Below are 14,300 nucleotides of genomic sequence, written 5' to 3' on the forward strand. Positions count from 1 at the left end.
GGGACATCCCTTTTTCTTCTTGCAAGAGGACAGCGACCAAAATGGCCTCCGCAATCTCCAGCTGCACTTTTTTCAGGCATGGCACCGCAAAACACACATTTTTTGGGTGCTGTGCCCAAAAAAGCCCTTTCGGGAGTAGCCGTGAATTCATATGGGTCATGTGACTTGTGCAGGAGTGCAGCCCGGGAAGATGGTATCCCAGTTTTTGGGCCCCTTCATATTGCTTGTGGTGAATTTGGTAACTCACAGTTCCAGAATATTGCTTTAGAATATAAATCTGTTTTGAGAACAGTTAAGATATGTGTTTGGTCTCTTAAGCATTTATTTTGCTACTGGCGCCAAATGATCTCTGTCTGTCTGTCTCTGTCTCAAGGCCTGGCTTACTGAAGTTGAAGGTAAAGTAGCAGCAAGAGGGGACCGTAGACACAGCAGTGATATCAACCACCTCGTAACCCAAGGACGAGAGAGGTCACTATATTTATCTTTTAAACGAAGTTCACTGTCTTTGCACTGTCGTTTTCTAAAACAGCAGTCGCTGCATCCATCTAGAATTTGATTAAACAAAAAGTATTGCCTTTGCCCCCAGAACCTCCCCAAACCCTTTTCCACTTGGTTTTCTTCTCTCTTTCCTTACTTTAAGCTTACTTCCCAGTGATGTAGCCCAGGGGTGGGGAACCTGTGGCCTGCTGCATATTGCTGGACTCACATCAGTCCCAGACAGCACGTGAGTGAATAAGACTGATGGGAGTTGGAGACTGGCAATAGCTAAAGGTCGATGGGTTGCCCACCTCTCATCTAAGGCACTGCAGTTGTAATTGTGTTACACAAAAGCAATGTTTTTGTTGCTGGAGCTGAAAAGAGAAGGTGGAATTGCAGATAAATTAGGACTTCCTCTTCAAATCTTGTCTTCACCTCTCATGTAACTCTCTCTCTCTCTCTCTCTCTCTCTCTCTCTCTCTCTCTCTCTCTCTTTCTCTGTGTGTGTGTGTGTGTGTCCAGCGCATTTTAGTGTTCGTTTTGTACTCCTTTTGAATTATGACCGTTTGAATGCTTGAAATTTGAGTGATGAGTATTTAAATTTATAGGCTTTCCCTTGGAATGCTTTTTTTAATTATTGTACCTTTTCATTGATTGCAACACTTTAAGATGGGCAGTATCCGTTTTTAAAATAAATTATTTGCTTAAAGAATTGCACCCAACTTCAGATAGTTTCCTATTCCCTCCCCTCTCCTTAAAAGGGCCGGTGAGGTATTTATCTCTCCTTAGCTGCAGTTAAGGAACAACCGCTCTTCACCTTTTTGTAACTAGCAAGGTGAAACTGAGGCTTGGACAGTCCCAGCAATGACCCAAGGAATGTGGCCTCTGATTTAGAAAGCTGTATCAAAAAGATGGAAACCACACACGTACAATTTGTATTTTGGGTAGCAGAGCCCGAACCCTGTTTTTGCTTAGCAAAGCAAACTTCAAGGACTGTGAATGATCTTGCTTCATGAGTACAGTGGTACCTCGGTCTAAGAACAGTCCTGTTTAAGAATCATTCGATTTACAAACTCCGCAAAACCGGAAATAGTGTCCCGGTTTGAGAACTTTACCCCGGTCTAAGAACGGAATCCGAACGGTGGAAGGGCACCGGCAGCAGGAGGCCTCATTGGGGAAAGTGCGCCTTGGTTTAAGAACGATTTTGGTTTAAGAACGGACTTCCGGAACAGATTAAGTTCATAAACCGAGGTACCACTGTATTAGCATGCATGCAGTTGTCTTCTCCACTCTCACAGCCATGCATGGTTCTGAGGAGAAAATGATAGCAGTTGCATAGTTCTGTTCCCATAGACAGAGCTTTAAAAGAGCGTTTCTTTATTCTGCCTATTTTGATCCGATAGGCTCTGTTCTGAAATCAGAGCTCCTTCTTCATCTGAGGACTGTCCTTGGATCTTATCTACACTCCCTGCCTACGCCTGTATTCATCCGTAGCAATAACTATTTATGTAGGGGTTTGCCATGCATAGTTACTGTGAGCTGAAACGAGGTCATCAAATGTTATGATAATCGTATGGGAAATGTTGGGGTTCTTGGTTTGCAAAGTGTGAAGGTTCCCTTGTCTCAACCGTTGCATTGCAGCCCTGAAGGGAGCTACACCGACGATGCCAACCAAGAAGTTCGAAGCCCACCCCAGCAGCACGGCCCCCATAACGAATTTGACGACGAGTTTGAAGATGACGATCCCTTACCAGCCATAGGACACTGCAAAGCTATCTATCCTTTCGATGGTAAGATCAGCTTAAGGGAGATATATTTACACACACACACAAATGTGTGTGAATCCTATATATGGCAATTACCTTTTGCCTTACCTAGATAATAATTGTCTGCATATAAATGATTCTAGCAGCTGGTTTTGGTTCTGGGAAATCATGCCATAAATCATTTTTGTTTAACGGCAGAAGAATGCTACAGCGTGGTAACAAAACAAATATGTTAGATTAGAAAAACAGCCATTGGCGCGCGTTCAGTTTTGCAACAAGAGACCATGTTTTGTCTCCTGGCCTACAATTGGAACATATGCTCCGCTTCACAGATTTGATGTTTCCTCCCATGGGTGGAAAACGAGAGCCGAGGGAGCTTGCATTTAAACCCTGCGAGAGCTGTGGCGAAGGTTTTCTTATTGTGTGTGTGTATCCCCGTCTCCTTCTAGGTCACAATGAAGGCACTCTGGCGATGAAAGAAGGGGAGATTCTGTACATCATAGAGGAAGATAAAGGGGATGGGTGGACTAGAGCCCGGAGGCAGAACGGAGAAGAAGGATACGTGCCAACATCCTACATCGATGTAACTCTAGAGAAGAACAGTAAAGGTGCAGTAACCTATATCTAACCTCCAGCCCGTCGGCTTAACAATGAACATTCCTTAAAGAATCCTGAAGCACACAGATGGATGGAAAGTGTCAAGAGCATTCGGGAAGCCTTTCAGTCTGTTGTTCACCATGTGAGCTCGTCCGGGGATGTCTGTACTGAAGCTGGAATAACGTCTGCGTTTCAATGAGTCTCTTGACACAGCTTTGGCCAGTGCCACGTCCATAAGTCTTCTTTCTCTGCCTCTGTCTGCTTCAGGGCTTCTAAGCATTATCCTACAATCAATGGTTAATCTGTTATGTTTTTTGATGGTTTATTTTTTTGGGAGGAAAACTTTTTACTGGCTTAAATGTTTTTTTAAAAATTGATCACTATTACTATTATTTCCATGGCACCAGTGTATACAGTCCATTAGCCAACCCCTGCACCCTTCCCAAATTCCCCACCCCCCCAAAAAAAACATTTTCCAATACCCAGCTAATAACTATAAGCCCAGTGCAGTGAAAATGGCCCTGCTGCAGATAAAGTGGGCAAGCGGATCTGCTTTTGCTTTTCTGAATGCAAGCCTTTCCTCCTTGTTCTCTTGCCCTGTTCTGCATTGTGCATGGAAAACGGTTGACAAGCCAGTGCAATGAGGTGCAGTTCAGAAAACAAAGAAACCGTTTCTGCTGCGAATGTACAAGCTGTTGCTTAGGTGTAAGAGGTTGCTGCTAACGTTTACAAACATGCCTGTCGCGTACCCATTATTGCAGTTTTTACTTTGCAAAATCAGCGAGCGGCACTTTCCCATCCTAAAAAGGATGAATGTGGAAGGTAGCTGGGGAAATGCATATCTAGTAACTGGGGACTAAGCAGGCATGCACCGTGCTGATGTGCCCCGCTTTACTTTGTTCCTACCTGTTAAGGACTTTGAATGTAACGTGGGTTGCTGAAATGACTTCCTTCTGCTTGGGATTCCTGACGAGGTTATTCTGTTGGTAAAAGGCAACTTCCTCTTCTCTTGCACCGACACTCTTTAAAAAAATCTCTCCTGGGAAATATCTGTTCCAGGAGTCCAGGCAACGCTGCATCTCAATTTCATGTGCACAAATTCGGTGTGGTGTGGACCACCCCATTCAGTCCACCAGAAGGAGCATATCTCATACGTGAAGGAAGGTGGATGGTGATGAGCTCCCCTTTGCTCAAATGAAAATCCCTGTGTGCACATTGGAGCGCCCAGGCCTGGAATAGATCGCTGGACTCTGATGATAGTCGCTGATGCACCTATATAAGTAGAATTTTCTAAGTGCTACTAGATAACCTGTACATTTTCACTTGGGCTGGGGAGTTATTCTGGTAGCAAAGTTGCACTAATTTGCTACTGGATGAACTGCTGTCTGGAAGCTAGGAATGCTTGAAAAGACTTGGTGCCATTACCTGTGCATAGGATTTATTTTCTAACCATTTACAGGGGTTATTTTATTTTTTTACTTTATTCTATGAGCACACTTCTCTCTCTGAAGGCCTCTGGTAATTCTGTTCTTCTCTTTTTTCCTCTTGGACTGCAGGTTCCTGAAGCGGGTTTCTGAGAAAATGGGCGAGATGTTGAAGGAGGTTACATGCAGCTGCTTTTTTATTTTTAGGGGGGTGGGCGAGGGAAGTAAGGGGGTAGGGAGTTAGGCCCAGCAAGATGGGCAAAAGCCAGTTGCATGAAAGCATGCAGGCAAACATGACTCACTAACCATGTTAGCATCCCTCTGTGTATTCAAAATCGTTACAGTAAAGCCACAGCTCCATTTCAGCAGAACCAAACCACCTGAAAACACATTCCTTTCGTGGTTCTGAAAAAGCCCTCCTTTTGCTGTCTGCCCGTTGCATTGCCTATTGGCTGTTTCGGCTGCCTCGTTTTCCATGCCCATTTTGAGCTGGCATTGAATTGAAGCCATGTCATCCTTCACAGTCTCTGCCTGTGCCACCTCCATTCTCGCCCTAACCTCCTCCTGCATGTCTAGATACGTATCAGGACTTGCCTGCCTAATGTTTTTGTATTTCCATAGCTCTTCCTCCTCTTCTGCATTCGTAGCAAAACCCCACTTTACTGTAGTTCTGTTATCTCCAGCGCTAAAGTTTGTTTTCCTTTTTATTTCAGTTTCCACTTAATGCTGCTATTGTTACCTTTTTCTTTTCTTTCTCATTATGACCATCATCATTACATTCCAGTTCTTCTTTTTTGTGTTGCGACTGATGTGCAAAAACCTAACATTCATTTTGATTTGGGGGAAAGGAACGTGTCCCAGCAGCCCATCCTCAGCACCTCAATAACCTGTGAGCACTGAAAAGCCTGAGATTTAACAGCACAGATTTTTTTTCCACCACAAGACAAAAACGACTGTTTTCAGAAGTGCTTGCCATTCAGATGCTGCCTTAAAACTCTCGAGTGCCTAAATCTGTTGATTGCCAACGCTTACCACTTCAGTATCCCACAAAGGGCTCTGAGCCTCTGCTCCGAATGACCTCCTGCATCTTTCTACAGTACTACAGCTGCTGGTAGCCTTGGCAGATGCTTTCTGGGCCTCTGCCACAACATGATACACGGTGCATTGTAAACTTTATGCATTGGAAGCAAAACACATGTATCGTTTTCGTTTTATGTCTAATGAATGTTTTTAATAGGATTTTTATGGAGCCTTTTTTTTTCTTTCCTTGATTGTCTCTTATTTCTTGAGTTGGCGGGGCAGGGTTGGGTTGGGGAAAGACTCCAGTTTCTAATTAACTGCAGTGCTAGTCTGTTTCCAAGTGACGCTTCATTGTAAGGACCATTTGAAAAATTGGAGTGATACTTTGTAATGATCTATGTGCACTTTTACTTGTAAACATTTGAGATTTGAGAAATGTTTATACATGTAAATATCGTTGTCTGCAGCACACACCCCATATTGCCCACGTTGTTTTGTCTGCCATTTGTGAGTTCTGTTAATGAAATCATCCCTACATCTAAAATAAATAGGGGAATCTTAGAATATGGGGGGTTGGGAGGGAGGGAGGAACCATTTAAGTTAAAAGCTTCATTGATCCAGCTTTTTTTGCTGTTTGTGGTAATGTTAAAAACAAACCAACCGGTTTTCTAGGGGTGGGGTGGGAGGGGTGAAGCAATATTTGGACACAGCAGTGCTGGATTCCTTTAGAACTTTTTTCAGTGTTATTAGGAATTGTACTACCAGTAAAACTAAAATCTGTGTGACTATTGTGGTCTCTTCTTTTTATTATTAAGTGTGCCACTATTACGCAAATGACATAGTGTATTTGCAGGGGCGGCGGGGGGGAATTAAACACTAAAGGTTAGATTTTTCTCGGATATTGTAAACAGGGTTATTTATATGATGTGACCTCTTTACTCATTACTGACAAAACTACATTGTATTAGTCATTCAGCTTTTGGGTTTTTAAAAGACCAACCTAGTGGTGTTTTTTAAAAAAAAGAATATTATTATTTCAAAGTTAAATATAACGAGAAAATGTTCTCAATATAACTTGCAGCCAAGAGCCCTGTAGATTTTGCCTAATGAACTCATGGGCTTCTACTAAATAACTCATAGCAAAGGACTAATAACCGTTCTTTCATGCTACTGTTTTTCTAGGAACAGGATTTGTTTCCTCAGGAGATATTCTTTCTGTGGTATAAGGCACAGTGAATTTATGAGGGTTATTACATTTAAAGGGAGGGGGGAATCTTTGTACTTGCACAGTTAGCTAAAATCATGCTGAAATTTTGAACATGATGAATTGTCTTGAGTCTTACAACTTTCCAGTAATTTTTAATCTTTTGTGCACGTGTTGATTTTTAAATGTTTAAATGCTTTGTTAAAAAATAGTGGTTCTCTTGAAAATATTTTCATGGAATTAAAAGCAACCTTTTCATGGCCCGGACAATTTCCTTGTCTTCTGTTGCAGGCGAAGGAATAGGTGGCTTTAGGTGCCTCCCCTTTTTAATGTTAACATGCTCATGCTTAGAAGAAGGCAAGAGCATTCATTTGGTTAGAAGGACAAAGCCCCCCCATTTTCCTGTTAGCGGGCCCAGTTCAGACAAGCAGGTTTAATCCCTGGTGCCAAAACTAAGCCCCCAAGTTACCTGAACAATTCCTTTACATGATCGGTTAACTTGCAGTTCTATAACCCTTAACTTAGTTCCACTTGAATTTCTTCACATGCTTTAGGAAGGAGTTAGAGGATGGAGCAAGCTGAGGGGCAAAGAACCTCTAGTAACATCAGAGCCTTTCAGCATGCCTGGGTAAGTGACCATATAACAAATAAGCAGCATTGTTTTATCTGGTATGCAGAGGTGGGTGGAGTACAGAATTTGGGGGGGGGGAGCAGCTGGTGGTTGAGGAATTCGGGAGGATGGAATAGCCTGGGACATTGTCATTGGAGCTTCTGTGCAGTTCCACATATGCAGAAAAGAGCTTTGCAAAGTTTTTGGAGCAAGTGTCTACCCAGCCCCCTCTCCCTTAACCAGTGCCGTCTGTATGTGTGCCAAGGAGTAGCAGCCATTCTCCATTTGAGCCCTGTTTTCCTTGGTAGATCTTTGGGCAGCTGCCTCCTTCGTCTTCTGGCTTCAAAATCCAGAGCGGGCCTTTTGTGTGCTCATTCCTTAGCTTTCTAATGCCAAAGAAGTGGAAACTTGTGTCAGAACTTTGTGACTCTTGACTGGGAAGCTGCAGATTAAGACATGCCTTGTGATGATTGCAGGGCATGTGCTTGAAAGCAATGAGGAATGCACTAGAGTGTGAAAGCTATCAAAAAAAACCTTGCCATTATTTTGCTTTACTTCTTTCTTTTTTAAGGGTCACATTTCCCAACTTCGCTAGTTTGGTAAAAAGCTGCAGGCCATGGTAGAATTGAGTGCCTTTTTTTTTTAAGTCTGGTTGTTTGGTCTGTCTTGGGATTCCTGTCATGCCTTCCAGCATACAGGCAGAATGATAGATGGGTGTTTTTTCTTTGAGCCATTGTTGGACAAACTGGTTGCAGGGAGAGAATGTTTTTGCCTGTATAGCTCCCTGATACTTTACGAGGAGGGAACATATATACTTTAAATCAACAATAGTGTGGCTGGTGCTTTATGAAGTACCACAATCCAAAGTAGTCACCTTCCCTCCCAAGCCTTTGTCTGCTCTTTCTCCATATACTCTGCAGACGGCTTGATTCAGGCATCAAGGGATCTTAGAAATGTTACATGATATAAGTAATGAAATACATTTGTGGTAACAATTGTGGACAGAGGGCACTGAGGGCTCTCAAGGCAGGAGAGCAGAACATAAAAGCAGTTTTAGCCAAGGAAGGGGGCCAGAATTACAATGCTGTATGACGTGGTGAACTTACAGATGCTGCTGGATGCAACTTCCAGCACCCTTTATTTTGTAAATTAGTTTTGAAGGATTTTGTGTTACAAAACAGACAGGGGTACATTTATCATTACCACTTCATTTACATTTAGTGATACGTTTGTTGTAGACACCTTGTGACTGGGAGGAAAAAAAGTGTGGGGGGGTACTGGTCTTTTGTTCTGTTGCCTAGTGTTGTAGGGGTTTGGGTCAGCATCACTTGGGAAGGTCCTTTGTTTATTTATTAATTTTTCATTGGTATTGTGAGAGATTAGGGGGGTCCTGAGCTAGCTTGGTTGCAGTGTTGCTTGTGTATATGTGAGGGGTCAGGTTAGTCATATTGATTTGTATGATTTTTGCAGGGGGATAGGTCATTGTCCTGTGTATGTGATTAAGGGGAACCATACTGGGGCGAAGGCATCCTCCTTTGCTTGTCCCTGTGCTAGTTTTAAGTTTCTCGTTCAACTTTTCTAATAGAGCAGTTTTTGCCATACATGTTGGTACCAGTGGTCTATGTTCATTCCTGATAGGTCCTTGCAGTGTCTAGTTTTGTTTCTGGCTGCTGAGAGCAATTCCATCATCGTTTATCACTACCCTTGCTGCTTGGGACTGATGGAAGTTGGAGAGAGAAGAAAGTTCAGGAGCAAAGATGAGCAGGTCAGTTCTGGACAGCTTGGGCCCCTCAGTTTATCCACTCCCATTTCACTGAGGCAAAAAAACAAAACAAAACACTTCCACCATGAGATGCTTTAATTCACAAGCACATGTACAAGTTTCCCTATCCATTTTAAGGGATATCATACAACTGATACCTTCTGCAAAGCCATTCCTGTAACTTCTAGTTTTACTTACATTACAGTTTATTAATAACATTATTTGATGCAAGACTAAAAATACTCTAATAAAACCACTGTGTCAGCAGTACTTTACGTAACAGGACAGTGTCTTTGTTGAGCGAGAGATAATTAAAGATATCCGTAATAAATAAATAATGATTTATTTGTAAATCAGTAGTCAAATCTTATTAGGCAACTAAATTTTTAAAAAAATGCACATGGTGCAATTTACAAATCCCGAAGGTGCTGCAAATGAAACTGCATACAGCAAAAGTATGCAAAAACGATTGGCAGTGGCAACAAGTACTCTCACACCCCCTTCAGCAATTCTTCCTCGATTATGACCCAGAAAGCGCTACCCTTTTTCTCAATGGGCCGTGCCTGTGAATTCACATTGTGATCCCTGTTTTGGCTGGAATCACTACTGCCAGTAAGGAGAAACAGTTTTTAAGAATGTGCCAAACAAAAAGTCTGTCAGGGAATGCAAATATTCCTGGAAAATACTTTTCAGGAAGTACTTCCTCCCCACCCCCCAAAAGGCACCCTCTTCTTACTCTGAGGGGATAGGGAAAGGCAAACATTTGATGCAGGCCTGTTTTACAGTGTATTTTCTTTAAGTTAAGTAACTGAACCAACTATATAGTTGAGTGTCCATTGAGCATTTCACTGCTCAATCTGCTTTGCTAAAGGGGGTTCTAATTTTCGGGAGAGTGCAGTTAAGATCTGGTTGAATTTCTCGTATCTTTCACTTTGGTTAACTTGTGCTCCTTTGCTGCCCCAGAGCAATCTCATCTGAAATTCTGTTTTGAAGATCTCATTCATCTCGTCATCTGGCTGAAAACCTGATGGGAGGAAATGGAAAATAAATTACTGTAAAATAGCCTTCTCACCATGAAGGCATCCAAGACAAGCACCTTTTACTGCAACAGACTGAAAAGGCCAGCTCAGAAGTCTGGCAATGCTTCTTCTATGCAGGAGCATCTGTAGAAGCAAACATCATGATCTGGTGATAAACCACGTTGTTTACCCTGCTTTCCTACCACAGCGCTGCAAGGTGTCAAGAGTGACATCACTGAGGCGGTTTCGCCCCAGCGAGGAAGCAGCTTCGCAACCCAATCCTTCTCCTGCTTCTCCACTGGCTTGCACAAGGCTCCGTTAACTGCTTAGCTAAGGGAAGCAGCAACCACACGTACCTTTCAGCAGAGCAGTTTCACGGAGCTGCCACCTTGGGCAAGCTGGTGGCTCCATAAAACTGCTTGGCTAAGGCAAGGACAGCCACGCTCCTCAACAGAGCAGTTTAAAGAAGTGGAAGAACAAGCAGTATAGGCACCTCACCGAAGCAGCTTGTTCCTCCCTCTTTACTGGTATGAGGGCAGTTTCACTCAGTGGTATATCGCAGGTGAAGCTGGACTCAGGAGCAGTGGCAGTTTCACCCACAATATACCACCTGAGTGAAGCTGCTGTTGCAGTCTTCCCATAAGGCAAAGGAGCCGCCACTGCCCCAGCCACCACACACACCCCTCCAATGCTACGCCACTGGGTCAGATTATCATTCTTCCACATGACTGCATCCCTAGGAGATGCTCTTCATATAAAAAACTAGCCACTTTGAGGAGGGTACCCAAAGTGGAGGGCTGCCTCCCATCTCCCCAGTGACCAAACGGGATAAACAAGGAAACTAGTTCTGGACCTGCCAATCTCATCCCATAAAGCTTTTGCCATCTTAAAAACCTATTCATCCAACCATACTTTAAACCTGGTAATGAGAAGTGTTTCTCATAGATGTATCACCTACAACAAAGCCTAAACATCAGCTTCTTAGGACCAATTTGAAGCTGTTGTGCTATATAACTAGTCATGGCAAGTACCTAGATCAACTTGCAAGGCTTGGCTGATTCCAGTTTACAACACTGTATAGACATGGGCAACAAGCACAGCGTACACCAAAGCTGCTACTTTATGCAGACTGCAAATACCAGGAGCTGCGTTTGATGCATACCCATCCTGCAACATCACTCTGCAAGGGAAGATCTAAGAAACAAGACCTGTTTTCAACAACCCTGGATGTGATTCCCTCCCCCCTCATTTCTGTGGAATTAAACAGTGTGCAGCAAGTACATTCCCCTCCTACCTGCTAACATCCTTTCCGCATTTGCGCTGTACAGGTCAGCATTCTGCGCTATCAAGCGAGCAGTTGCCAAGTGTTTCAGCATTATTTCGCAGCTTTGGTCCGTGTTCTCCCACACGTCCATTCCATCAAACACAACAGCCTGGCGCTCCAGAAGCATAACAAGAGGCATCAGCAGGGGGACAGTGACCACATTTTGTGGAACGCAGGTTGCCTCTGAAAAGGAGGTAAAAAACAAAACATTTACATTTTGCCCCCTTGCTAGCTAGAGGAACCAGCCCATCTCATGTCATACACAAGCAGGATTTCATTAATCTGCTGGCTACGCAGTTCTGTAATATGACCACCAATTCGCCCCAAGCAAAATGCTGCCTGATGCACGTACAACCCCTTTCATTGGTTCCTCCTTCTCTCCCTAACCATGACTTGTGCTCTTTGCTTGGCAAGTGGATAAAAAAGTTGACCTGGCCGTAGGTTTCTTCTTGTTGCATCACCAGAGAAGCAAATTAGATGTTCAGTGGAAATTATTCACTGTTCCTGAAGATCTAATTGCACATGGATTATTTTGTTCAAAGCATTTCAGTGACAGGGAATGATAGAATACCCCTCCTTCCTGAGTTATTTTTCCCACACAACAGGAATGAACCATGAGTAAGGCAGGATGTGGTTACATCTAATGCATTTTGTCCGTTACCATTACTTTTAGGACTTGGGCTTTCTCCCGCACTCTCCATTAATGCAATAACAGATGTGGCCTATGGACTTGATTAGACTCCACTGATGATGACAGTGATAAATGTGATGCAGCTGCCCTAACTTACCTCTTCCTTCATGCAAGGCTTTGCTGAACGGCTTTAGCTGCTTCTCATATATAATGGCTGTTTGTGTGTAGCAGTGCCTCAGAGCGGTCCACGTTTGCTCTAACCTTGTGACCTGTAGAGGAAGAATAACTAAACTGTCAAGCAGTCCCTGAACAACAAAAATTGAACATGGTGCAACTTAAAAGAAGGGGTATTTCATACAAATCAGCAACATTTTGCTGCTGTTCCATCAAGTGTGCAGTTTGCATCCTCAGAGAACAGAAGCTGCCTGTGGGAAACTGCCCTAACATGCTGCATGAAGTGGCAGACTAGAACATTTGCTTGTTAGCTGAAGCCGTCCCAGCCACCAGCCCTGCTAGGTGTTTAAAAACAGCTCATCCCAGCGAAGGGCTGCAGCAAATCTGCAGCAAAGGACTCCCTTTTAACAGTAAGCTTGGTTGGGCCCCCCCGACCTATTCTACTCATCAGATCGTCAGGGTTTCCCAAATTTTGGCCTCTAGCTGTTTTTGGACTACAACTCCCATCATTCCTAGCTAGCAGGACTAGTGGTCAGGGATGATGGGAACTGTAGTCCAAAAACAGCTGCGGAGCCAAGTTTGGAAAACCCTGTAAAAACAGTTCTTCCCAGGGCTTGGGCCCTCCCAAGTCAGCAGTTTAACTCAACAAACCCTCCAGCCAGCCATTTTACTTGTGGATGGGCATTACCCATAAGATCTAATGAGCTTGGCTACAGTAAAGCTAATACCTGTATAAATGATGAATTTGCATATCTGGAAGTGGATCGCTGATCACCCAGCATATTTCTTAGCGCCTATTAGGAATCCTTGTGCATCTTGAACTACAATTGTAAATGCTATTCTGCGGTGGCGGAATAAGAAGCACTGTGCGCAAGGATGGGAATGACGTCTATTCAACACTGGCTCAACCTCTAGCACTAGATTTACTCACCATATTTTAGTAAAGATACAAACAAATGTTAGCAGTAAGGAGGACAGCCATAAATAGAGTAATGTCGCAGGACTGCAAACACTGGCCAACCCCACTTGATGATCAGGGAAGATGGGGCTAAATCTGGAGAATCATTCCAGACAGTAAGGTGGCGTGTTTTTTACCAGCCCTGTGCATCATTTTTACCTACCAGTGAGTAGCATTGAAATCAGTATGGATTTTTTGCTGCTCTTCACTCACAGGTCTGTAGCTCTTAGCCTACAGTTAATTCCTTATACTAGAAAAGGATTCTTAATTATAGTTGAGGAAATCCAGGCTTACATGCTACTTATTAAGGTTAGTAAGCCAACCTTGGTTAATGAGTGAACTTAAACCACAGTTAGTAGACGATAGTTAAGTTGCTGCAATGGGTTCAGACATAATGCTAAGCTGTGATTTAATAAACAATGGCTTAGTTTTGTGTGTGAACCCCCTCACGGTGCAATCTTACTGTCTGCAAGGTGTCCCAGGAGTCATAGGATAGATTGGATCCACCCATCCAATATCAGAGAGGAAGAGCCAATGTTGGAGACACCTCTTTGGTCAAGCCAGGGTGTTGGGAGGAGGAGAGTCGGGTATTCCAGAACAGGAAATGAACAGAAGAATGCCAGAATCTTATACAAAAGGCAGTTCCTCTTTCCCCACACCTTAAGACTGCATGTTAAATAGTTTAATATGGGGAATTCCTTTTACCTGAGGCATTTCCAGAGCTTTCATTATAGCTGAAAATGCATACAGATCCCCCATGGAGTCCTTGAGTTCCACAGCGACCTGGATGATCCTGTTTAACGTTGCAACTCGTTCTTCTAAGTTTCCTGTGCAGCCAAGAATATCAACCGCTATCCCTATTGCCATGGTGTTGTGTCTAAAGGGGGAAAGAAATCAGAAACAGTCTTAAGATATCAGGAGAGCCATGAGATTTCAAGCTGCCCGTGGAACTGAATCCAAGCACGAATGTGACCTTAAAGTACTGTGGTGACGTCATGAAGCATGCATTTATTTATAATAAAGCAGGAGATCTGAAGAAAAGCAGGCACTTTCTTAGAAAGTTCCTTCCTTCCTGAGGAACATTTCTGAAAGTGTGTGTGTGGATATAGGATGAATTTTTAAAATTATTGTTTTTATGGCTTTAAAAATGCTTTCCTTCTTACTGGTCCCCAAAATAAATTGTCCAATTAATTATTTAGCCGATCAAAATATTTAAGTCAATTAAGTGACTAAAAATTGCAAATATTGTTACAATACATTTCTATCAATCTACCACAGCGTGACAAATCTCTATGTAAGAGGAAAATACTCATTTAGAAGGATCACACCAGAAT

At 43.1% G+C, this 14,300-nt stretch overlaps 2 protein-coding genes across 7 annotated transcripts in view; one reads left to right on the forward strand and one right to left on the reverse strand.

Moving 5' to 3' along the window:
- The window catches only part of FNBP1L (formin binding protein 1 like), a 74,999-nt gene extending 65,755 nt beyond the window's left edge, over nucleotides 1-9,244 (forward strand). For 2 of the 3 annotated variants that reach the window (XM_083620667.1, XM_083620669.1), the window contains 5 exons: nucleotides 374-468; nucleotides 2,119-2,267; nucleotides 2,693-2,851; nucleotides 4,397-7,116; nucleotides 8,737-9,244. In XM_083620667.1, the coding sequence (XP_083476793.1) occupies nucleotides 374-468; nucleotides 2,119-2,267; nucleotides 2,693-2,851; nucleotides 4,397-4,404 (411 nt within the window). In that variant the 3' untranslated portion in view covers nucleotides 4,405-7,116; nucleotides 8,737-9,244. Of the gene's footprint in view, nucleotides 1-373; nucleotides 469-2,118; nucleotides 2,268-2,692; nucleotides 7,117-8,736 lie in introns of all 3 variants that reach the window. The other variant, XM_083620668.1, reaches the window with a different exon arrangement.
- BCAR3 (BCAR3 adaptor protein, NSP family member) overlaps nucleotides 8,939-14,300 on the reverse strand; it is an 81,804-nt gene continuing 76,442 nt past the window's right edge. For all 4 annotated transcript variants that reach the window (XM_083620620.1, XM_083620621.1, XM_083620623.1 and 1 more), the window contains 4 exons: nucleotides 13,672-13,843; nucleotides 11,992-12,103; nucleotides 11,174-11,386; nucleotides 8,939-9,884 (listed from right to left, as the gene is read on the reverse strand). In XM_083620620.1, coding sequence (XP_083476746.1) covers nucleotides 9,706-9,884; nucleotides 11,174-11,386; nucleotides 11,992-12,103; nucleotides 13,672-13,843 — 676 coding nt within the window. In that variant the 3' untranslated portion in view covers nucleotides 8,939-9,705. The remainder of the gene's footprint in view (nucleotides 9,885-11,173; nucleotides 11,387-11,991; nucleotides 12,104-13,671; nucleotides 13,844-14,300) is intronic.

This window comes from Podarcis filfolensis (assembly GCF_964270895.1).
Source record: "Podarcis filfolensis genome assembly, chromosome: 6".
NCBI classification, from domain to species: domain Eukaryota; kingdom Metazoa; phylum Chordata; class Lepidosauria; order Squamata; family Lacertidae; genus Podarcis; species Podarcis filfolensis.